At 34.4% G+C, this 26907-nt stretch overlaps 1 protein-coding gene across 1 annotated transcript; it reads left to right on the top strand.

Annotated features, from left to right (window-relative positions):
- Positions 1 to 12649: 12649 nt before the first annotated feature.
- Positions 12650 to 14395, top strand: LOC132304206 (stemmadenine O-acetyltransferase-like). The gene has a single exon (XM_059801778.1). It carries the CDS (start codon positions 12920 to 12922, stop codon positions 14228 to 14230), a length of 1311 nt encoding a protein of 436 aa, XP_059657761.1. The 5' UTR covers positions 12650 to 12919; the 3' UTR covers positions 14231 to 14395.
- The last annotated feature ends 12512 nt before the right edge of the window (positions 14396 to 26907 follow it).

Here is a 26907-nt window from a genome sequence, read left to right as displayed (position 1 = left end):
AATATGTTGATGACCATTCAAAAAGGTTCTCGCTCTCTGGAGGAATATCTAGCGGATTTTAAATCCATTTACAACAATCTTGCTGCCATCAAAAAGCCAGTTGACGACCTCGACAAAGTTTTTCAATTTGCCCGTGGTTTGGGATCAAGGTACGAAACTTTTCGCCTTGCTATGCTTACTAAACCACCTTACCCTTCTTTTAGTCAGTTTGTGCTAGCTCTACAAGGATATGAGCAATAACTAGCTACCAAAAAGGAAGAAGAGAAATCACTCTGGAACACACACAAGCCTTTTTTAGTCAACGTGGTCGTGGTTGTGGTCGAAATGGTCGAGGTGGCAAAAGTCAATTAAATCAAGAGGAAGAGGGTTTACACCCACTGGTCGCTACAGTGCCCAGTATGGAAATCAAAATAATAACCTCAAGCACCTTGACAACAACACTGGAAAGTCAAAAGCAGGGAATTCATTCGAACAACAAAAACATCAAAGCACCAACAATAATGACAATGGTAAGGCAACCTGTCAAATTTGTGGAAAATCAAATCGTTATGCTATTAATTGTTGGTATAGGTTTGACTACTCTTATCAATCTAAGGATTTTCCACAAGCCCTTACTGCCCTCGCCTTGAATGATTCAGATGATCAATCCTTCATTGTCGATTCTGGTGCTACTGCGCATATGACAAACAATGCAGGTAAACTATATCATAAAAGGCCTTACCATGGAAATGATATGATTTATGTAGGTGATGGGAATTGTTTGCCTATAACTCATATTGGTGATGCTCATGTTCTCACAAAGGAAGGAAAATTGAATTTAAATGATGTTCTAGTAGTTCCTGATTTGAAGAAAAACTTGTTATCTGTTGGTAAATTTACTTCTGATAATCTGTGTACTTTTGAATTTACCTCGTCTAGTTTTGCTATTAAGGATCAAACCAAAAGGATGATCGTGAGGGGGCATAAGAAAGGGCAATTATATGCCTTAGATGGAAATAAACAAGAGGCGTTGAGTGCAATAAAGAAAGACGGTTCCTCCTCATCTATTTGGCATCAAAGGCTTGGGCACCCAAACTCGAACATATTATCTTCTTTAAGTGAAAAGAAAGTTATTGATGTTACTAACTGGCTAACTAAACCTCCTATATGTGTTAGTTGCCAGATGGGTAGGAGTTGTAAATTGCCTTTTATCGTTCGAATAAAATCTCCCAATTCCCTCTTGATAAAATCCATTGTGATCTTTGCGGCCCTGCCCCATTAATGTCAAATCAGCGTTTCTGGTTTTATGCAATCTTTGTGGATGATTATTCAAGGTTCACGTGGCTTTACCCTTTAAAAAGAAAATCAGAATTTTTTGATTGCTTTCTTAAATTTCAAAAGATGACAGAGAATCAATTTGATCGAAAAATCAAGATTTTTCAATGGAGGAAGAGAATTTAGTTCAAATATTTTCATTGATCATCTCCAAAATTGTGGAATAGAACAACATGTTTCCTGTCCTGGAACTCCTGAACAAAATGGAATAGCGGAACGAAAACACCGACATATTGTTGAAATTGGGTCGATAATGCTTTTCCATGCAAGTTTGCCCTTGTCTATTTGGGTAGAAGCTTTTCTTACTGTTGTGTATCTAATTAATAGAATGTCTTCATCAGTATTTTAGAATAACAATCCTTACTACAAACTTTACAACAGACATCCTGATTACAGTGGCTTGCGAGTGTTTGGATGTCAATGTTTTCCTTCATTAAGGCATCAAGCCGGCTCAAAATTTGATAAGAAAACATACCCTTGTGTCTTTATCGGTTACAGTCCAATCCATAAAGGGTACCGCTGTTTTGAGCCAAAAACAAAGAAGGTGTTTTTATCTCGACATGTTGTATTTGATGAGGAGACTTTCCCTTTTAAACCACCAGTCACTACTGTATCTTCTCCAGATTTGGTGGTATCCGAATTTCCCTCATTAGACGAATGGTTTGACTCACCAAAAAGGTCAACTAAAATCACCGACAATTTCAAAAATTCAAATTTATCCAAAATGGAAAATTTTGAAGTTTTGGAAAGTCCAAAATTATCTCCTATTAATTGTTGTGATTCTGATTTAGTTGCAGGTCCCATACAGGATATCACTAGAAATATTCCTGACTTTGCGGAGCAAATCTCTCCTGCAACATCCTCACAATCAATCATTCCCAGAGATGATAATATTACATCACATTCCATTTCAATGTTGGATCCTCCTTCAATACCACCTGTTGGTCTTCATCAATCTGAAAATTCAAATTATCTCATTGACCAAACCTCATCGACTACCCACATATCTACGGGACTATGTTGCTTTAGCCACAAATGGTGCACCAACTTCATTACCATCTAAGCCCAAAACCTTAAAAACAGCCCTCAAAGACTTACGATGGATTGAAGCAATGAAAGAAAAATTACAAGCTCTCCATGACAATAATACTTGGCAACTTGTTCCTACGCCAGTCAACATCAACATAGTTGGCTCTAAATGGGTCTATCGTGTCAAGACAAAGGAAGATGGTTCTATAGATCGTTTTAAAGCACGATTAGTTGCTAAAGGATTTACTCAAGTGTCAGGAGTTGATTATGACGAAACATTTAGTCCGGTTGTTAAACCAACTACCATTCGTCTAGTTATTGCTCTATCCTTATCTTTGGAGTTTGCGACAACTTGATGTTAAGAATGCGTTCTTACATGGGAATCTCAAAGAGACTGTTTACATGGAGCAACCTCCTGGGTTCATTGATCCATCGCAGCCCGATTATGTTTGTCTCTTAAAGAAATCACTATACGGATTAAAACAAGCACCACATGCTTGGTTTGATCGGTTATCTCAGTTTTTACTCCATCTTGGCTTCTACTGTAGTAAGGCTGACTCCTCTCTATTTGTTTATTGCAAAGATTATATTACTGTGATTCTTCTCATCTATGTAGATGATATACTTGTCTCGGGCGACAACGATACTTTCATCAGCAATTTAATTGCTTAACTTACCCAAGAATTTGTAATCAAAGACCTTGGGAACTTACACTATTTTCTAGGCGTGGAGGTTAAGTCCTTTACTGGGGATATTTTTCTTTCTCAACAAAAGTACACTCAGGAACTCCTTCATCAAACTCAAATGCTTGAAAGTACTCATCTCGCTACTCCCATGGTGATCAAGGATAAGCCTACTAGCTCAGATGGAGATTTCATTGATGCCATCACGTATCGAAGCATAATTGGAGCCTTACAATATTTAACCTTTACACGGCCAGATATTATCCATGCTGTCAACAAAGTATGTCAACACTTTAATAGCCCCACTTTGGTCCACTTAAAGGCTGTAAAGCGAATCCTCAGATACCTTAAAGGCACACAACACTTTGGCTTACGCTATCTCTCCCAAAGTCCAACTACTCTTTATAGTTTTAGTGATGCCGATTGGGCAGGATGTCCGACTACTAGAAGAAGCACGACAGGTTTTTGTGTGTTCCTTAGTGCAAATTATGTCTCTTGGTGTTCCAAGAAACAACCAACTGTAACTCGTTCAAGCTCTGAAACGGAGTATCGGTCTATGGCCTCAACAGCGGCAGAAATCACTTGGTTAACATTCTTATTCCGTGACATTGGCATCCCACTTTCGCAGCCACCTCAATTATTTTGTGACAACATTAGTGCTCTCTACATGTCTATCAATCCTATGTTTCATGCACGGTCAAAGCACATCGAGCTGGATTATCATTTTGTTCGTGAAAAGGTGGCTATGGGAAACCTCATTACACGACATATTTCTTCCTCATCTCAACCAGCTGATATCTTCACTAAGCCTCTGCCTAAGGACGTTTTCATTCTCTTTCGCACCAAGCTGGGTGTTCATCCTCATTCCCACTCCAGCTTGAGGGGGCATGATAAGGGATATAATCATCCCTATGATCGTGGAGTTTTAATTGTAGCTGTCAAGGACCAAAGTCAGACTTCCAATACTCCATTTCACCCAGCTAACATATCTATTTGATTATTTCTTTATTTATGTAATTTCCTTAAATCAAGATCATTCACAAGTATATATTGCACCTCTTTAAATGAATAATACAGAGCCTCATTTTACCATTTCATACAAATATTTTCATCTTCTACCTTTCAAAGAGTTTTTTGTCAATGAAAAAAATTAAAAAATTAAAAAAAAAGAAGAAGAAGAAATACATATATAATTAGAGAGAAGATGAATCAACATTTATGTCATTAATGATGGAAACCACACCCTATATATAGGGCATGCTTGGAATGTGTTATGATATTATTTTTTTGATATTGGTCTTTAAATTTGGGCTTATATCATGTTTGGGATGAATAATATTGATTTGAAATAGTTCATAACATATCAAAATTTTTGACCCAAACCCATATCACCAAATTTGTAATATTGTGTTTTTTGGTACCATAGCAGAGAAACTAAAACAAATTTTTGAATTTTCAAAAACAAATTTTCGTTACAAATATGTTTTTGATTTATACCCAAAACAATAACAAAATAATTATTTTGATATTGACCAAAGATATAACACCTAAATCATATTGCATCGAGGTGTCTAGTTCAATATTTGTGTGAAGAGTAATTGAATATATACATAAATGCAATTCTTTTGCCATCCAAACAGTTAATACCCAGAAGAAACAGCTAATAAGTATGATCTTCTATTAACTTATTGAATATTTGTGTGAAGCATAATTAATTGATCCAACACTATTCATTAGACGTTTTAAAAGTGAATTATTTTTTTAAATGCATTCGATGATTATAAGTGATTCCATTATATTATTGAGTATGAGTATATATTAATTTAAAAATTATTTTTCTTGCAAGATATAAAAATAATTCAATTCTTTATATTTTATATAGATGATCAATCAAAGCCGTTGGGATCAAAAAATTCACTTGGAGTCAAAGTCTTCAAAAGCATTTTTCTTTGTGTGTATGGATGTGATATTAGTTGTTTAGATAATTAAAGATATGTTTGGGTTGTAATTTTAAGAATAATTTTATATTTTAAAAAAATTAAAAATTATAAAATAAAATAAAAAAACTTGATTTTTTTTTTAAAAAAATTATTTTTTATAGTAATTTGAAAACAAAATTATTATTTATTTCTTTATTTTGTGGGTAAGTTGGATTTGAAAGATGCCATCAATCAATATTGGTTGCAGACACTTGCCTAAGCCTAAGCATGACGTGGCCAATTGAAGTGGCATTTAGGTCGATGTTGAAATGGGATCAAATGTCTTTCAATCTTTGTTGTTCGTCGAAACGATAAGGCAAATTATAGACTTATAGTGGGTGCCAGCCTGTCCTCGCGGATGGCTAAATGACACCCGTGCTCTCGGTTGTTGCCAAGTGAATTTCAGACAAAACATTTTTTTCGAAACAAAATTCACTTTCATGCGTTTTGTTTACGTTATGTTTGCTATACGTTTTGTTTTTTTATGTTTTTATTTTTATTAGATACTATAATAATGAACAGAACAAAAATTGGTGTTTAAGTCAAATATAGTTTATTTTGTATGATATCAAAACATTTTGTGAACAATGATAAAAAATTAAAACAACAATTTAGTATTTTAACATGTTTTAGTACTATACCAACGATACTGTACCAATCAACAGTAAAAAAAAAAAAAATTAAAAACTCTTAAATGACATTTTTAAATTAACCATTATATTTTTCAAACTTATAATATTTTTTTATTAAACATATTTTCATATTTTTATTTTAAAAAAAATTACAACAAATAATCGTTACTAAACAAATTTATATCGAAACGTTCTGTAAATAGTGGCAAAAAATTGAAACACCAATTTGGTGTTTTTAGAAATTTCAACAGTGTAATAACGGGTACTGTAGCAATGAACAGTAGTAAATGACATTGCTTTTTTCATAATAAAAATAAAATAAAAATCTTAAATGACATTTTTAAATTAACCATTATTTTTTCAAACTTACAAAAAAAAATTTCTTTTTTCTTTTCTTAATTGGTAGGCACACACACATGCTTTCGTTTAGAGTTGAACTCCTGACCTCTCTTTAAAAATTAGGGACCTGAACTAGGCCACTGGATGTTGATAACTTATTACAACACTTTTTAACGAAATATTTTTCACATTTTTTTTTTTCTAAAAATCTTACAATAAATGAACGTTATCAAATATGTTTTCAATTATTATTCAAAACAATCTATAACAAAGCACGCAACAAATGGACGTTCCAAAACATATTTTCAATTAATATTCAAAACATCCTACAACAAAACATTTTTGAGTTAAAACAAAACGCAAACCAAACATAACCTAAATTATAACTTTCAATGTTTTTTTTTTTTTATATCACCCTTCAAACTTTAAATATCGTTATATACCTAGCTACAAAATAATTCAAAAAACAAATTTACAATCCTCAAGAAAAAATCGGCGGGTCGCATTAACTAAATTCGGACCACAAACTTCATATTAACAAATATAATAATTGATTTCATTAATTATCTTCTAGACAAAAGAAGAAAAATGTAGACTTAATCATAATATTCCCACCTAAAGTACGCATTGTTTGTCCAAGTCTAATTATTGCGGGATTCGATCCGTAGGCATGTTATATATAATATTAACAAGCGCGAATCACGTGCAATGATACTCTCATGCAGTTTCTTGCTATAATTTTTAAGTAGTCCATATTTGACCACATCATTCTTCAGTTAACGAACAATAAGGTCGTGTTTGGCCAATTACACCCTATTTATAAGTAACATTTCATTACCATTTATAAGTAACATCATATAGTCTAAAAAGTAATGTCACATATAAATTTAACTCAATTCAACATACATTTATGTTATTATTTGAAATTAAAAGTGGTGATATTCTTTTTACAAATGGTGATATTATTTTTTAGACTCTGTGATGTTGCTTATAAATGGTGGTGAAATGTAAAAATAGTCTAAAAAGTAACATCACCACCATTTATAAGTAACATCACAGAAGTCTAAAAGTAATATCGCATAGTCTAAAAAATAAAATCACCACGTTTTGAGGGTGAACAGAAGTTTAAAAGTAATATCACATAGTCTAAAAAATAACATCACCACGTTTTGAGGGTGAAAGATACTTATAAATAGTGGTGATATTACTTTTTAAATTATGTGATATTACTTTTAGACTTATGTGACGTTACTTAAAAATAGTGATAAAATGTTACTTATAAATAGTGATGCAATTGCCAAACAAAGTATTAGTATCTATTAAGTGAAATAAAACGTGACCAAACTAAAGCCACTTACAACTCACTGAAGAAAACAGCATGAAAATTACACACCGGTGATTTACGCTCAATATTAACATGCATGACATCTATGAAACTAGCTAGATAGTTCACTCATTTCACACCCACTACACTGGTGATTTTGTTGTGTGCACGTACACATACATACTCTATATGATTAGTATCCATGTGATTAGTTGTGTGCACGCATGCACATACATAATCCATATGGTAAGTATACATTACCAAGAGCTCTTTCGTCAACGGTCTATATTATGTAATAAAGTACTTAAATGATTTTTTTTTTTTTTTTTCTCTAATTGATAAAACGTCTAACATTTCGAATGAGTGAATGTGATCGTAAATAGTCTAAAAACACATCTATTTTTTCTTAAATATATATTGCAAAATTATGTACCAGATACATTTGTACTTTAATAGTAGAACAAAATAACTGAGTTTTGTTATGTTTTATATGTTATAATATAAAGAATGAGAAATGTGTGGTTGGATTCAAAAATTCATATACAGCATACATACGATATAATTCTCTCTTCGCCTATTATAATCACCCGTCCAAGTTGTAAATAGTCTAAATGAGTGTTAAGAGAATTTTTCAATATTAGTCATTGCAAATTCGATTTTGATGTATCCCGTAAGTGTTTTGCTACGTAATCGGGTAGCAAACTCTTTAAAGAGTGCTGACAAATAACACTTTAAAAAAGTAAATACGTACACGTCTCAAATTCTGAATAATTTCTTGTAACATACAAATTTCAAAGTTCAGCATTAGTTTTGAGCAACTCCAAGTTTCAAAAGTCTGCTTATCATTAATGGCATTAAAGTTTCGGAGGTCGTTATTGATTTTGGGTTATTTTCAATGACATTTTATCTATTACAACAAACACACTGGACGATGCAGTCAAGCAGAAGAACAGTTTAATTGATTAGTTTTAAATGTATTAATTATTTAAAATTTTTATTTTTATGAATTTTACAAATATTATTTTTTAAAATAAAAATACTCTTTTAAATTATCTAGTATTTTTTCTTCTCTCCTCCTTTTATATATCCATATGAGAATGTGTGTATTAAAAAAAAAAAAATTGAAAAATTAAAAAGAAAAAAAAAAAGCGAGAAAAGAATCCATATATAAGATAGATTATGATATTTTTTAAAAAATACAAAATTAGTTATACACGCGCGCGTATCTTTTTACAACTATTCTTGGTGAATAAATTATTTTCTTTTCTTTTCTTTCCTTTTTTAATTAAAAAATCTATTTATACTAGGATAGTTGTAAAAATAAAAAAATAAAAACAAAAAGAAACATATATATATATATGTATAGAAAAAAACAAAAAAAGAGAAAAAAAAAAAAGGGGGAAGAATTCATTAATTCAAGAATAGTTGTAAGAAGAAATATATAATCTATCCCAGAATCCATCTTGTATGTGTATGGTCCTTTTTTTTACCTTTCTTTTTTTTCTTTTCCAATTTTTTCTTCGTTTAATAACTAATGTTATGTGAACGGATAGGATAATCGAAAAAAAGAAAAAGAAAAAGAAAAAGAAAGAAAAACGAGGAAAGAATCCATATACAAGATAGATTCTAAGATTTAAAATATATATATATATATATACACAAAATTAGTTATATATACACACATGTATATATTTCTTTTTACAACTATCATGGTGAATGAATTCTTTTATTTCCTTTCCTTTTCTTTTTTTTTTTGTTAAAAAAAAATCCATTTATACAAGGATAGTTGTAAAAATAAAAACAAAAAGATACATACATATATATATATATATATAGAAAAAAACACAAAGAAGAAAGAAATCATTAATTCAAGGATAGTTGTAAGAAGAAATATATAATTGATTTCAGAATCCATCTTGTATGTGTATGGATTCTTTTTTTTTTTTTTTATTTACGAAAAGATATTTTTGTTTAAAAACATAAAATTTAAAACTAACGCTATAAAAGGACAAAGCACTGCATATAGCACCCCTCATCCAAGAAATATGAGTGTTCGAATCCGCTTTCAAAGATTAATGTTTTTGACGAGTCTCCATCCACATGGGAGGGAGGGATCCTTGTGCATGTGTTTAATTGGTTTCATCCCCCAGACCCTTATTATTCTTGTCATATTACGCTCCTCCTAAATCATTATATACTGAAATACAAGGGTCCTAAAATCGGGGCCACGTCCCGCAAGATAAAAAGGGGAATAGGGTGGGAGAACTTAATCGAAACCAGAGATAAGGAACAAGAGGTCCTTAAATGATTTTGAATACGAATACAAAACCGCGATGGGGACCTGAACTGTACTGGAACTGTCGGCATTCATGGTTGGCCGGATTAGTCATTTGTCATGTTGACAAACGTTACATTATATCAATGTCACACTTCATTATCCAGATGGAGCCTCTAAAACAAAATCTTTTAGATCAAAACCAAAATAATGAATATGATTGATTTGGGAATTTTTTTTTTGGTCGTTATTTAAAGATAAAAAGGCCTAAAGCAGCTAAGATGGTAGTACAGAAGCATAAAAGCCAAATCAGAAAAGGCATACAAATTTTGAAGTAAAGTAAATAAATAAAGAACAGGCTCCATATTTGTAGAGGAAACATAACCAAATATTCTGCAAACGGAACCACCATGAAAGAACGCAGCAAACAGGAGAGACCGAAAGATCTGGCCATTAACACAGCAATCCCTCCAAAGCTACAACCATAAGGTGCTCCAATACCTAAGAAACCTCGCACAAGATCAAATCAATGAAAAAAAAATTTAATCACAGGAAAAATCAAACTGGCTTAGATCAGAGATCTAGTCAGAGAAAATAACAGATCTGCCCATGTAATCCGAGAACGAACCAAATATGAAACAAATTTAGCCGAATAAAACCAAAAATGACATAAAAAATATTCACAGAACACATTTATTGAAATATGCCGAGTTTATTACAGTCGTAAAATGCGAGTTTCATCTCCCCACTCTAATGGAAAGGAGCAAAGAGGCAGAGTGAAATGACGTAGCTGCTATAGAGAGAAAGTAAGAGAGAGGAGGGAGAGAAAGTTGAGGCGGCTGCTTTTCTGTGTTTAGAAACATTTGAAAAAAAAAAAAAAGGGGAGGGGGGGGGGGGGGGGGGGGGGAGTCAATACAATTCCCTTACCTTTTCACATTGGACTACTGAATGTGTAGCTCTATCTTGCTTACCTTTTCACATTGGACTACTGAATGTGTAGCTCTATCTTGCTATACAGGAACTTTCGTGAAACCTTAGTTTAAAGTTGCCAAACCCTGTGTTTGAAACTTGGCTCATGGTTTTGCTAGAATCCTAGCCAACAATGATTTTATATTCTTACCTAAGAGCATCTTCAATGTTAAAAGTTATTTTCGCATATCAAATTTATATTTTGACATGTGTTACAATGTCAAAATATTACATTTTAACAATTCTGCTCTAATGGCGCATTTCATGCAAAATGCTATTTTTTAATACAATCACCATTCTTTTTCAACTACCATTCTCACCATTCATATTTGCATTAGTAATATTAATATTTGGCACATTCCAAAGCAAGTTGTAACATTAGAAGGAAACTAAAATTAAACCTAATTAAAAAGAAACAAAAATTTAAAATATCTGATCAAAAAAGGACCAAATATATGTATAAATTTATATATTTGATTATATTATTATATAATCTTTTTAAATAATTTTTTTTTCCTTTTCGAAAATTCATATATATTATATATGTATATTATATATATTTGAGTATATTATTATTAAAAATATATATATTTTTAGGACAAATCATTTCAGCCTCCATCTCTATTCTCGTTCTCAACTCTGAACTCCCCCTCTCTCTCTATCTCTCTCTCTGCAACTGCAAACTAGAAAATCTGCAAGAATCAAAAGTTGAAAACCCATATATTTCAATTTATCTATCTGTCTGCAAGAATCAAAAGATCAAAACCCATATTGGCATATCATTTCAGATTGTTCAAAAACCTATATCTTTCAGTTTACTTCGCCCGCTATTTCAATTCGGGTTCGCCGTTCGCAAGTTTCAGCCACTCTCACAATTCTCAAGGCCTCTCTCTGTCTCTGCAACTGCTAAATTGTATATATGGGTTTTGTTTAATTTTTTTTTCTAAATCAACTAATCAAGGTCTGTAATTCTTATTTTGCAAACTAAATCCTATTTGGTGAAATTTTTTATGATCTTTTTTAAATATATATATATATATATAGACGAATTTGGGTTAAAATTATATATATATGTGTGTGTGTGTGTGTGTGTGGAACAGCTTTTGGATTGAGATTATATACGTGCGTGTGTGAGCACGAATGTGTTGATACAGAGAGAGAGAGAAGGCTTGTCAAAAAAATTGGTAGTTCCTATATATAAGAGAAAATTTGACATTCTCAAAATTTGAAAGCCCAAATGAAAAGCCATTGAAGAGCTCACTTTTTACACCTCTCTCAAATTTTGAATTTAACAGCCCAAATGAAATAGCATTGGAGATGCTCGTGCTCATTGTTTGTTCAAATCCAATTATTACATGCTTCAGGCATGTTATATGTTAATTCACATGCATGAAAAAATATATATATATATATGAAACTAAATTATTCTCAGATATTCATAATCTTGCGATTTGTACTGTGTGTACAAACATAATATTATACATGATAAGCATAAATGACCAAGAGTTCTTCCATAAACACCATTGTTGGAAGATTTGTCCATATATATATATATATATATATATATATATATATATATATAAACCTCATTAGTCCAAGGGGAGGTACGGATTCAATCAAGCTCAATATTTACCCAACCCGGCCAAAAATAATAATGATAAATAAATAATAAAAAGCTCTTCCGTCAACCCTCTATATCCATATATCACTGAATATATTATGTAAATAAGTATTACAAAAACCACTTGCCTGAACACCTTTTTCAACTAATGTATATTCTTATTTTTTTGTGAATTTTATTGGTAGAGATGTGACTGCAAAAATGGTCTGAAACGCATCTATATTTTTTCTTAAATTGTTGAAGATCCATGGTTTTTACAGTTGACCCGCCCGGCTAGTCAAATAGGACCTTTATCGGGTCAAAGTACTACTTTTTTTTGTCTACTCGCTTTATGGCCTACCCCATCACCATTGTAGTTTTGGATAAAAACCAAACCCACTTGTCATTTGAAGTCAAAATTTTCCTAATAACACGTATAAAACCGCCTGGCCTATATTTGAAATCATACACCTAGTTTCACATTTATTTAGAAAATTCTCTAGTTCAATACAATTATACAAAGACTAATAACCACCAACTCGATCACTCACAAAAAACAAATATTTCAATCACCAACTTGCTTATATAATATATAAGCAAGTTGGTCATTAATCTCATACTAAATCCACTAGAGCCAACACTATATAAGAGGGCAATAGGCACTTCATTTTTCATGCACACACAAAGAGCTAGAGTCAATCAACACACACTACACACAGTAGTCTATACTCTTATACTTTGTCTTGTGAGTTTTGCTTTTTAACCATTTACCACCATGAAGGTTGAAGTGATCTCTAGAGATGCCATTAAACCTTCTTCTCCCACCCCTGACCACCTTAGCAAGCTGCAGCTCTCTTTTTGTGATCAAATCGCCGCCCCGGTGTTCATGCCCATTGTTCTATTCTACCCCTCTGACTCTGAAACCGGACACCGCCATATAAACAGATCTCACCACCTCAAGCAGTCGTTATCGGAGGCTTTAACCCGGTTCTACCCTCTTGCGGGGAGAGCCAAAGATAACGCCTTCATCCACTGCAACGACGAGGGTGTCCTCTACTTGGAGGCCAAAGTCAAGTGCCAACTTTCTGATGTCATTGATCAACCAAACCCTAGTGACCTTAACAAGCTGCTTCCTTGTAAACTGGACAATATTGGAGAGCTAGTCCTGGCCATTCAAGTGAACATCTTCGAGTGTGGTGGGCTCGCTATTGGTGTGTGCATTTCACACAAGATCGCGGACGCTTTGTCCATGTTCATGTTTGTCAATGGCTGGGCTGGCACTGCTCGTGGGGATAGTGATATGGTCACTCCCCATTTCGGGTTGGCCAAGCTCTTCCCTCCAAGAGAAATGTCTGGATTCAAGGCTGGCATTGGGATCTTCAAGGAGGAGATTGTGACAAAGAGGTTCATTTTCAGTGCCTCCAAGATTGCTTCTCTAAGAGCAAAATACACAGACAACACAAGTGTAGAAAACTCCAGACGCCCTACTCGTATTGAGGCCTTGTCAACCTTCATATGGAGCCGTTTTGTGGCCAGCACACAAACCAAAGAAGAGACCGAGAAGCTCAACACCGTGCTCCACGCGGTGAACCTACGCACGAGGATGGACCCTCCTTTGCCAGAGTACTATTTTGGCAACGTTAGCAGCTTCGCGATCGCGGTGCCATCCATGGACTCCAAGGAAGAATGTTACGGGGTTGTGAGCAGTGTGCGAGATGCTATCAAGAACATCAATGGTGAGTTCGTGAAGAAACTTCAAGAGGGTGATGACTTCTTGAATTTCATAAAGAATAGGGCTAAGTCGGTCAAAAAAGAGGAGGTGGTTTCGGTTAGCTTCACCAGTTTGTGCAGGTTTCCTCTCTATGAAGCTGATTTCGGGTGGGGAAAGCCTGTGTGGGTTGGGTCAGCTAGCTTGACATTCAAGAATTTGGTTGTGTTCATGGACACCAAATTGGGTGATGGAATTGAGGTATGGGTCAACTTGAAGGAAGAGGACATGCCTAAATTTGAGAGTGACAAGGAATTACTCAAATATGTTTCACCAATTGCAGACGATAAAAGTTCTGGTTTTCAGCTTCTGGTTTAGATGACAACTATACATATAAGTTGTGGTTTAATTGTTCAGTTAATTTTATTTCAAGTTTTTTATACTAAATTCAATTAAAATGGTGTAATAATGATCTATTTGATCTCTGCAAGTGTGTATTTTATCTGCTCTCTCTAGTAAGAAATATGTTTGGCCTTTTGGAAATATTTGGAGTTGTAGATGGCAGTTTTTTTTTTTCTTTTTCTTCAAAAATGTTATGAGTTCTTGTTTCACATCCGATCTAAATGGAAATGTGAATTGACAACATTATCTAATAGTTTATTCTGAGTGTTATAAATTTTGTAAGAATAAGTCCAGTCCTTCAAAGTAGTAAGAAAAAAATATATTTGGCCTTTTTGAACATTTAGAGTTATATATGGTATCCGAAAAAAAAAAAAAAAGAAGAGTTTGGATTTCACAAACTTTAGCAAAGTTTTTTGTCAAATGAAGAATGCTAACTGAGAAATTTTCAAATCAAAATGTATTAAATCCAAATCTTTGATATTATTCAATACAATTAAGAAACAATTTACCCAAAAAAACAAAGTCAAGAAATAAAAAAATTTCGACCAGCATCCTTTTTTTTTTTTTTTTTTTGGTTAAAATTTCGACCAGCATCCTTTAAATCACATGCAAGTTCACTTTTTTTGTGACTCTTTTTTCTACGCCTTATATGAGAGCTTTTGACTTCTATACACGACGCATCATCATGCACTAGCATATAGCATTTGAATATATATATATATATATAGAAACTTTATTCCTCAGCCGGCCGTATATCTACAATTATTTTCCATGTTTTTCATACTTTACAATATAATTGGTAGGTAGGTCCATTTCATTCGAAATGGAGTGTCCATAATCCATACCTTGTCTCGATCGAAGAACTGTTGGGGCACTGTAATACATAATTTGTGGATCCCATCAATTGTGGTTGGCTCCACAGTCCCTGTGCGAGGGGATATACATTATCACTCTGGCAGCATTAAAAACATATTTATTAAAATTTGCCACCTAGTAATAAATAAGATCCGCTTTAAGTTTAACCAAAAAAAAAATTGATCCGCTTTAAGTAATGTATTTTTTATTCATATGACAATATAGGTTGATGACATATATAATATATTACTCCAGTTGTATTAATGATATGGTATCATCAACGGATTAAAAAATGCCAAACTTACTAAAATAAATTATTTTTACTTATACGACAATATATAATTGATTGATATCCCTGACCTAGTATCACCCGTGTACACTAAAGTCTTTCTCCCATGTCGAGAGTACCAAAAGTTTCATTCGAACAACTTATCAAATATTGCCTTTGAAAATAAAATGGCTAGGATATAATATTGATATTAAGAAGTATGATTACGGTATTCTCTAATGATGTTTTTGAAAAAAATAAAAATACAGTATTCTCTAATGAAGTTTTTGAAAAAAAATAAAAATACGAAGAAAATAATATAATCTAAAAGGACTTTATTGGAGTCGTGATTAATCTTTATTTCTCAAAATATCATCATTTCATTTTTGTTTTAGCAAACAATCAACTCAACCCATAAATTTTTTAAATATCAAATAGTGCACAAACATCAAATGCTCACAACCGTCACAAATCATAACAAAATCTACGAAAAAGTTTATAATATTTTGGAATTCTCACACGTGCTGCCCAACCAATAAAGAAACATATAAACTCTCAATTTCTTATGTAATAAGGTAAATTGAGAATTTTTATGTCTATTCATTAGTTAGGGATACCACATATATAATACCCCTAGGGTATCATAAACTTCCTCAAAGTTTACAATACTCCGAGAATATTTTGATGCAGAAGTTTATAGTACCCCGAGAATATTTTGATGCACCACTCCGATTAAAGTTTACTCTATCTCAATCGATGGGGAGTTGGTTGGGTTTTGTAAAGGTTCTAAGGGGTTAAAAAAGGGTGATCATGTCTCTCCTTTCCTTTTTGTGATCTTCTCAAAGGACTCAAAATCTTCCCATCCCTAACTAACTGACAACCAAACATTGCAAAGAGTCAGATTTTCACTTTTAATTTTTCTATTAAGACCCCAGTAAATCATGGTTGCTAATTGTGGATTTGAGTTGGGTGAATTACCTTTCAAGTATTTGGGACTGCCTTTGACTTCATCTAGATTACTAACATCGTGTAGAATATTGCTAGTTGAGAGAATTACTGTTGGACTTCCAGATTCCTTTCCTATGCTAGTTGGCTCTAATTTATTAAAATTGTGTTGGTTAGCATTCATTCTTACTCGAGCAACCACTCGATCGAATTAACCAAATGATACTTCAATTCCTTTTCCATACCAGCCCAAGGAAATTCTGTTGAATCTACCCAACTCTTTTTTCCACAAAATAAGGAATCTGAAAAAAAAAAAAAAAAAAAAAAAACAACAAGAAGAGATATGTGGGAAGACTCCACAATATATTTTTCATTAATATTATCCTCCCACCTTTTGACATGTATTACTTCTTCTACCCTGCCAACCTCCTCTCAAACTTGCCATCGGATCCCAACTACCCACTGTCCTTAAAGACACCCCAAGGATAACCCCAAATACGTGATAGGAAATGAACGAACATTGCACCCAAAAGTATCAACAATAGAAGTAATTCATATAAGGGTCCTCCCTAACCATAACGATGACGCTCTTTCCCATATTAACTTTTAAGTCAGATATAACTTGAAACCAAATCAACACTCATCTTAAGTATCTCATCTGAGGCTCGTGAGCATCAGGAAAAACTAAGGTATTATCAGCGGATAACAAATGAAAAATCTCCAACTGACTGATCAGAGAATCCCTTCCCCACCTTAAAACCTCCGATAAAGCCCAAATACTTTACCCTCCTCAACATCGTACTAAGAGCCTCCGTCACAATGAGGAACATGAAAGGGGAGAGTGGACCACCTGCCTTAATCCCTACGAGCTACTGAAGAAACCAATCAGAGCTCCATTCACCAAAATAGAGAATCTAATAGTGGAGATGCAAAACTCGATCCATCTCCTCCACCTCTCCAAAACCCATCATCTCCATCATATAGAGTACAAATTTCCAATTCACGTGATAGTAGGCCTTATTAATGTCAAACTTGCAAAGAACCCCAGAACACCGCTACTCAATCTGGAGTCAACCCATTCACTTGCAATAAGGACTAAGCGAGTCGAAAATCTGATGACCTCTCACAAAAAATTTTGAGAGTCTGAGATAACCTCATCCATAAGATACAGTTGTGGCGATTGGTGGTCCAATTAATTGTAACTATATAACAATATTTTTGTTTTACTGGTCCAGCATTTTCCTTCTCCCAAAGGCAATTATCAATGAATTGAACAAGATACTTGTGATACCCCTCGATTCTAGAATCACGGGTGATCAAGTCCGAGCACAGATCCGAGGGATACCAAACAATCAATATATAATTGAACACCGAATATAAAAAAAAAATGAAATAAGATAAAATAATAATAAGCTGATAAGAATTCTAAATACGAAAAATCCTTCGAATAAAATTTTAATATAATTTAAACTTTCCAATCCTTACAACTCGGGAATCCACCAAGTGGACCCCTAATAATCCTCAACTGTAAATGAAATACAGAATTAAAGCCCAAAACTAAAATAAGAAAGAAACTCCTATACAGTCGGAAGAGTGAGTGTCTGTATCTGCATCACCACGATCAAGCCCTAAGTCTGGTACTCACGAACACCTGAAAAATAAGGGTGGGTCAGGCCCACATGCAAGTTCCATACTACTACAATCCATACATAAACCCGATAAGCAGATACATCCTAAATAGCTCGGCAATAGCTAAAATAGTCCATATAGATATAGATACACACTATAGGACGCTCACTAGTCCAACAAGTGTCTCAGCCTGAGGAGAGATACCATGCAAATCGCGCATACTGTGGTCATGTGTATCTAGACCTACCAAGGAACAACACCTGTGTTCAGTTATCCATCCTAGGCGATATACGCACCCTAACCATGGTCCTGAGACTCAAGCTCATACCATGACACCATAATGATATGTATATAAAGTCCGTATACTCCTAATACAAAATATCATCCATCTTTTGTAGTGGTCTGATATAAGTATAACAATCCATCCAGAAACCAAAGTATGTAATTCAATTCATAATTGATATGACACAAATATGAGTGGGATTGAACCTTTATGGTAAATTCACACCTTAATCCAGAATAAGTAAGTTATAGTGTTCGAACTAATCCATACCTAGTATGCCACCGTCCCATACCGGTGCATACCATCCTCCATCCAATATAGTTGACAAATTAATAATAAATATTCATTAACCATACTCCAAAATAAACATATATACAGTCTATTATATGTATGACCAAATTATGCATCCAGTATATAATTATAATCATAAAACTTCCATTTAAATTGTTAACGCATTGATAGACAATTTAAACCATCCATATCCATCCAATTGACAAAACAGAAATTTCAATAGTTCATCAATTAACACCCACACTATAGTATAATGACTATCAAAAATATGAGCTGAGCACATTATACTAGACATCCCAAACCATACTCTCATACTAGTTCATTTAAATTATTAAAACAAATACTAGTAATGAAAATCCTCCTTAATCCTTGACGGCATGAAAATTATCGTTTCATTACATGACGTCCTTTTTAATCCTCCATGTTAAAACCTATCCTTGACATAATATGTCAACTAAGAAGTCTCACAACACATTATATACAACCCCAATGGTATTTTATATTTACCAAAATAAACTGGTTAAAACAAACCGGCAAATAAAAACTCCTCCACTCCTGACAGTATACAACAATGTATTTAAATTACATGACGTCCACAACCACAACCCAACCAAACCTCATGGAACTTAAATATATCACAAATATCTTTGGTACAACATCCCTAAAATATCTTTCAATTCAGTCCATTCAATTGGCTAACCAAACTAGAAATTTAAGACTTTCCCATTCCTGAACAACATGCACATTAATCTTTTTAAAAATTCATGATGTCCATTAATATTAACACACTAGCATATACTTGTTGGGAAACGTGCAAGTTTTTAAAACTTTTGAGGGATTTGCAATCACGGATCTTGATTCATCACACAGAGACAAGTTTTATGCAAAGATAAATAAAGATGATGCATAATTCAATAAACAGATTGAATACTTACATCAAAGGTCTGAGTAAACCTTTTGAACTTTCCTCTAAAGCGAATGTTCTCACTTATTGTAGATCCCTTTAGCAAGATCATTTCTCCTTCCATTCGATTATTATCTTCCCTTTAGGAATCACCAATATGCCTTGATGAATGACCTTGGAATCTAGGCTGGTGGTAGCCTCCTTTAGAAGAGAAAACAAAACCCTAAAATCTAGAGAGAGAAAGTGTATTCCTTTTTCTTATTCTCCAAGTCACACCTAAAATATACATGAACTCATGTATATATAGGCAAAATAAAAATAAGAATAAGGAAACAATAAATCATTCTCCATCTCTAATTCAACTTTCTCAATCCTAACATGACTCCAATATCAACTTGGGCTATTGGTGAGAATCCTTTTGGGCTTACTATTTTCTTGGCTCTTATAAATTAATAATTGGTCCGGTCCATTAAACCATGGACCCAATTCAATTAATTCATAAATTAATTTCTACTCCACTAAAAGAAATTAATTGCACTCCAATTAAATAGTAAATAACCTCTAAGTCAATGTTGCACTTTGACCCCTCTATACTTAATTATTTATCGGATAATTAAAGCCATCAATCCGACAACATAATTAATATAATTATTTTGTTACCTTTGATTATTTCCGGCTCGATCACAATAAAATATTTATTTGACAAAAAATAATAATAATTTATTAAATAAATATATATATAAAACATTTGTCTAAAACATACGAAGGCCTTCGAATTTAATTTGTGATCAACCATAATCAAAACAAAATAAATACAAATAGCACTGATGCAAATATTGAGAATATAGACCTCTAATTATTAATTACATAACTACCTAAAGTGTCGATCTAAGGATCCCGAGGTATCCGCCGAACAAATCAAAGTAATTATTAATTAATAAAAGAGTCTATACTTCTCTCATACTTGAGAGTCAAAAACCATGACTGTGATAGAGAGCAATTGCATACGACAGCTCTCGCAATATATCTTAATCTATCGTGGACTCGGTTTAAGTCTTAACTAATTAAATGTCCATCCATAATTACCGACTTTAAACCATTTATGATTACTAATTTATATCATAGTATTAATTGCCATTACATACATATATAAATATATTTTGTAATCAAGCGGACACCATCAATTCCATAAAGAATCGAAAAATAATACATTCCATTCACCAATTGTATAATGCTTTAATAATAATATCCAGACAAGAAACCATGACTTTTACAATCCAAAATTAGAATTTGCTATGCTAGGGCACACATATCCTAACAGCTCCCACTTGCACTTATAGCCAATTCAAATCACATCTAACTCCCATGTTCTCCATATGACGATCAAACGTCTTAATCGGTAAAGCCTTTGTGAATGGATCAGCAAGGTTATGTTCCGATGCAATCTTGGCCACAAGTATATCTCCTCGCTTTACTATATCACGAACCACATGATGTTTCCTCTGAATGTGTCTTGTTCCTTTATGAAATTTTGGGTCCTTGGTTTGGGCTATAGCTGCACTATTATCACAATGAAGCGTCATAGGCCGATCTATATGCTCCACAACCTCCAGTTCAATTAGAAAGTTTCTCAACCAAACAGCTTCTTTTGCTGCCTCAGAGGCTGCAATGTATTCTGCTTCCATGGTTGAGTCAGCAGTACAACCCTGCTTGACACTCTTCCAACTAACTGCCCCTCCATTGAACTTAAACACATATCCAGATGTAGATCTCCTGGCATCTGGATCTGATTGAAAATCAGAATCCGTATATCCGACTGGAACCAGATCATCACCTCCATAAATGAGCATTAGATTCTTAGTTCTTCTAAGGTATTTTAAGATATTCTTCACAGCTGACCAATGATCAAGTCCAGGATTGGACTGATATCTACTGACAATCCCTACCGAGTAGCAGATGTCCGGTCTGGTATAAACCATGGCATACATGAGACTACTAACTGCCGAAGCGTATGGTACCCGCCTCATTTGCTCAATTTCCTTATCAATCTTGGGCGACTGGTCATTAGAAAGAGCCAACCCATGTCTAAATGGAAAAAACCCTTTCTTAGAGTTTTCCATTCCAAACCTGATCAGAACTTTGTCAATATAAGACTCTTGAGACAAGCCTATTTTCTTTTTAACCCGATCTCGCATAAGCTTGATCCCAAGAATATAGCTTGCTTCTCCAAGATCTTTCATCTCAAATTTATTGAACAACCACCTTTTAACTGATGACAATGCTTCTACATCATTACCAATGAGTAAGATGTCATCAACATATAAAACGAGAATCATGATGACATTACCCTGTTTTTTTCTTGTAAACGCAAGGTTCAAACACGTTTTGTTCAAAGCCAAATAATTTGACTGCCTGATCAAAACAAATGTTCCATGTGCGTGAAGCTTGCTTAAGTCCATAAATAGACCTATTCAACTTACATACACAGTCCTCACGACCTTTAACCACGAAACTATCTGGTTGCCTCATGTAGATGTCTTGTTCAAGATGGCCATTTAAAAATGCCGTCTTAACATCCATCTGCCATATCTCATAGTCATAATAAGCACTAATGGCCAAAAGAATGCGAATAGATTTAAGCATTGCAACTGGTGAGAATGTATCCTCATAATCAATACCTTCACGTTGAGTGAAGCCTTTGGCAACCAGTTTAGCTTTGAATGTCTCAACATTCCCATCCATTCCTCTCTTTCGTTTGTAGATCCATTTACAACCAATGGGCTGAACCCCACTAGGAAGTTCTACAACATCCCAGACTTTGTTAGAATACATCGATTCCAACTCTGATTTCATGGCATCTTTCCAACGATTCGCATCTATATCGGTCAACGCTTCCGCATAGCTTACTGGGTCCGACTCATGCTTATCGGGGACGGCCTCATAGACCTCACCCAAAAGTGTGAGTTTTTCGGGTTGGATGATAGTCCTCCCACTACGCCGAAGGACCGGTGCAGGAACCGATGTACTAGATGATGGTAATTCAACAGGGACTTCTTGTGTCTCATCATTCTCAGTATTTATATTAGGTGTGTCCACAGGGGGTATATCTGACGTGTCAACCATCTCCTCTAACACTATTTGGCTACTAGGTTTGTGGTTCATAATATAATCCTCCTCCAGGTAAACAGCATGAGTGCTGACAATAACCTTATTGTCCCTGGGATCATAAAATAATCCACCTCTAGTGCCCTTAGGATAGCCAACAAACAAGCATGCATCTGATCTTGCTTCCAACTTGTCTGCCTGTTTCTTTCGCACGTGTGCTGGACACCCCCATATATGCATGTGATTTAAACTAGGTTTACGTCCAAACCACAGCTCATATGGCGTTCCTGAAACAGACTTGGATGGAACACAGTTCAAAATATACATCGCTGATTCTAAGGCTAATCCCCAAAATGATAGAGGTAATGTAGCAAAACTCATCATAGATCTAACCATGTTAAGTAAAGTTCTGTTTCTCCTTTCTGCCACTCCATTCTGTTGAGGGCAGTCAGGTGCGGATAACTGGCGCACAATACCCTCATTGACCATATGATCCTTGAACTCCCCCAAGAGGTATTCACCTCCTCGATCAGATCGAAGTGTTTTGATAAGTTTACCTAATTTACGCTCCACTTCCGCCTGAAACTCACAGAATTTTCCATAAGCTTCTAACTTGTGTCGCATTAGGTAAATATATCCAAAACGTGAATAATCATCAATGAAAGTGATGAAGTACTCAAATCCTCCTCTCGCTTGGGTGTTCATGGGACCACACACGTCTGTGTGCACCAACTCTAATTGTTCTTTGGCTCTATCTCCTTTGGCTGAGTAAGCCCTTCGAGTCATCTTTCCTTCAATACAGGATTCACAAGTCGGCATAGGCTCCTCTGCCTCACCAGGTAATAAACCTTCTTTAACCAACCTTTGAATCCTATTTTGATTGATGTGACCCAATCGTAGATGCCAATGATACAATGAGTTTGGAGAAACTGCTTTTCTTTTAACATTCAATCTAGATGAAGTTGCATTTAATTCATAATTTTGCATTTGATATGAGCTAGGAGTTAAAACATATAGATTATCTTTCAATGCACCAGAAGTTATAACACAACCATTTAATTTAATTAAAACATTTTTTCCAAAAGTAAAAATATAATTTTTGCAAACCAACGAAGAAACTGAAATTAAATTGTGCCTAACATTTGGCGCATAAAGACAATCTTCTAAAATAAGACTCCTCCCACTATCAAACTGCATATGAACCACTCCCACTGCTTTAGCTTCCACCTTGGCATTAGATCCCATATGCAAGTATATCTCTCCTTCATTGAGGCTTCTGGACTCCTGGAATCCCTGCAATGAATTGCAAACATGATTAGTGGCTCTAGAATCTATGCACCAGGAATCTATAGATTCAACCACATTACATGCCTCAACAATGAATATACCTTTTCCTTTGCCTTGTGTGCGAAGTATTGGGCAGTTAGGTTTCCAGTGACCCGGTTGACCGCAATGGAAGTAGTTTCCCTCGCCTTCAACCCGCACTTTCTTCTTTCCCTTATCCTTTTGGATTACTTTGTTTGGCACAACCACAGTTTTGGCACCATCCTTCTTCTTTTTCTTGACCCTCCTCTTGGGCCTAGAAGTGGATGGTCCAGCAGACTGAGTGTAGTTGATAGATGCACCCTTGCTTTTGTTTATCCCTTCAAAGGTTACCAACTCATTCAATAGTTCAGCGAGTGTGTACTCAAGCTTATTCATGTAATAATTAACCCTAAAAGAGTTAAATGAGTCTGGCAATGAAGCGATAATCATGTCAACCTGAAGTTCACCATCCAAGTTGCATCCAAGGATCTCCAGTTCATTTAAAAAACCAATCATTTTTAAAGCATGTTCCCGAACTGAAGTACCTTGGACCATCTTAATGGTCATCAAATTTTTCATAGCATTTTGGCGTGCACTCTTACCAATTTGCCCAAACATTTCCTCAAGGTTAAGCATGATGTCTGCAGAAGTGAGATATTGAAGATGTTGACTTTGGAGTACATTCGAGAGTGAAGCAAGAATGTAGCACCTAGTCATCTCATCTGCTTTATTCCATTTCTTAAAAACTTCATGCTCCTCAGGAGGATCCTCAGGCAAAGGTGGAGAAGGTCTGGGAGTAGTAAGCACATAATTCAACCCCTCATATGTGAGTACAATATCTAGTTGCCTTTTCCAATCGATATAATTAGGTCCAGTTAATCTATTTTCTTTTAGTATGTTTGCAAGTGGACTGAATGGGCTAGTCATGATAAATCTGAAAATAAAATCATTCATACAATAAATAAAGTGAATAATAATAATTATGCAAGTATAAAATAATTAATTAATTGTGGGTCCCTTAACCACATTGCATGAAAAATCGGACAATCAATACGCCAATAACTTATCGGGTTGGCGGAATTCATTATTACTTATTGACGAGAATAACTCATTATTTCCATATCTCTTTAGACAATGCCTTATCTAAATATGAAATAATTCCCGATTAGATTTAGCCTTTCTAAAATCACCTAGTATAGACCACTCCGTTGGGGAGCTAATACTATTGATTTTAGATTGAGTGTATAACATAATTAATGCTCCAACGGAAAAACAAATATTAAATATATTGCCATTAATAGCTTAGACTCTTTAAATCATGCATAGGGCCTTATTTTTAAAGATCTAACTATAATGGTTATTTAATAAATATATTTTCGTGAGACAACCATTCTTATAATCTAGACTCTTTAAATCATGAGTGGAGCCTTATTTTTAAAGATCTAATCATAATGGTTATAATTACGAAGGCCATGGGGTAATGTATAAAAAATCCCCGCTCCCACTCAATTTTTAATAATATAAAACTAGGGTTTTTAATTCAAGATTTAATGCATGCAAAACGCCTTGATTTTAATCCAATTAAATTTAGAAAATATATGGATTTTAAATGATTCACTAATCTTTAATTTGAGGCAAAAAATAATTTTTAAAAAAAAATTTTTCTGTTTCCCAATAAATGCCCTCAAATTAATTAGCAATCTAATCCAATTTATCTTCATAATTTAATTAATATAAATCAAGCCATTTAATTAAAAATCATGGATCCAATGCATGAACAATTATAACAACTATTAAATTATTCAATGCATCAAATAATAGACAGAAGCAATATAAATGGCCAATGGATTCAGCTTTTAACATTTAAAAACTATTCTTGCTGTACGGCCATCCTTCAACTGTCTGTAAACACCCATAGGAAGCTTGTACGCGTCAGGAGAAGCAAAACGCCGCTTGGAACGAGCCCGGAGGACCCCACACGCGCTGGCACGCGCCTAGGGCAAGCTGCACGTGCTCCCACGCGCCCCCACGCGCCCCCACGCGCTTGGGGCGAGTGGAATGCACCCTCACGCGCTCCCACGCGCCTGGGGCGCGTGGGACGCGCCTTCACGCGCGTGGAGGTCAAGCTACCTTGGCTGGCGCGTGCATGTGCACTCTCCTGGCGCGTGTGGAACACGCACCAGGCTCACCATTTTGACGCCACACCTGATCCGGGCCACCTCCGACACCCCTTCTCGCCGCCGGCGAAGCTCCGGCCACCGGAAAAACGCCGAAAAAATTCCAAAAAATCCCAGAAAATTAAATTAAGCTTCAAAAAATTCCCGAAAAATTCAAAAAATTCCAGAAAATTACTGAAGCATAATTTAACCATTTCGGACCCTCTTGAAGCTTCATAGCATCCTTTGATGAATATTACATGGCTTTAATAAATACTTACAATTTGAAATACAATGGAAAAAATTAAATTACATCATTGAATTTTCAAACGGCTAAAACAAAGCCTTAATTACATTCATCCAAAAATAAAATTACATTCTATATACCTATAAGTTTCATCCATGGCCCAAACACACATCATCATCCATTCACAATTATACATACATCAACATGTATTAATATATATCAACATAATAAATCATACATCAACATATATCAATAATTTTATATATGTATATATAATTTGGATCCATGAATATGATTTTTATAAACACATGTTCTCTAGTAATGAATCAAACCATGTGCTCTGATACCACTGTTGGGAAACGTGCAAGTTTTTAAAACTTTTGAGGGATTTGTTATCACGGATCTTGATTCATCACACAGAGACAAGTTTTATGCAAAGATAAATAAAAGATGATGCATAATTCAATAAACAGATTGAATACTTACATCAAAGGTCTAAGTAAACCTTTTGAACTTTCCTCTAAAACGAATGTTCTCACTTATTGTAGATCCCTTTAGTAAGATCATTTCTCCTTCCGTTCGATTATTATCTTCCCTTTAGGAATCACCAATATGCCTTGATGAATGACCTTGGAATCTAGGCTGGTGGTAGCCTCCTTTAGAAG

This window comes from Cornus florida, unplaced genomic scaffold (genome assembly GCF_030987335.1).
Source record: "Cornus florida cultivar Cherokee Brave unplaced genomic scaffold, ASM3098733v1 CherokeeBrave_3.0.0_Hap2_Chr04, whole genome shotgun sequence".
In the NCBI taxonomy this organism is placed as follows: Eukaryota; Viridiplantae; Streptophyta; class Magnoliopsida; order Cornales; family Cornaceae; genus Cornus; species Cornus florida.
This window is presented reverse-complemented; position numbering and strand designations above follow the sequence as displayed.

Bases quoted from the DNA above. Each gene is read 5' to 3' on its own strand.
- LOC132304206 (XM_059801778.1), top strand. From the start codon at position 12,920: ATGAAGGTTGAAGTGATCTCTAGAGATGCCATTAAACCTTCTTCTCCC.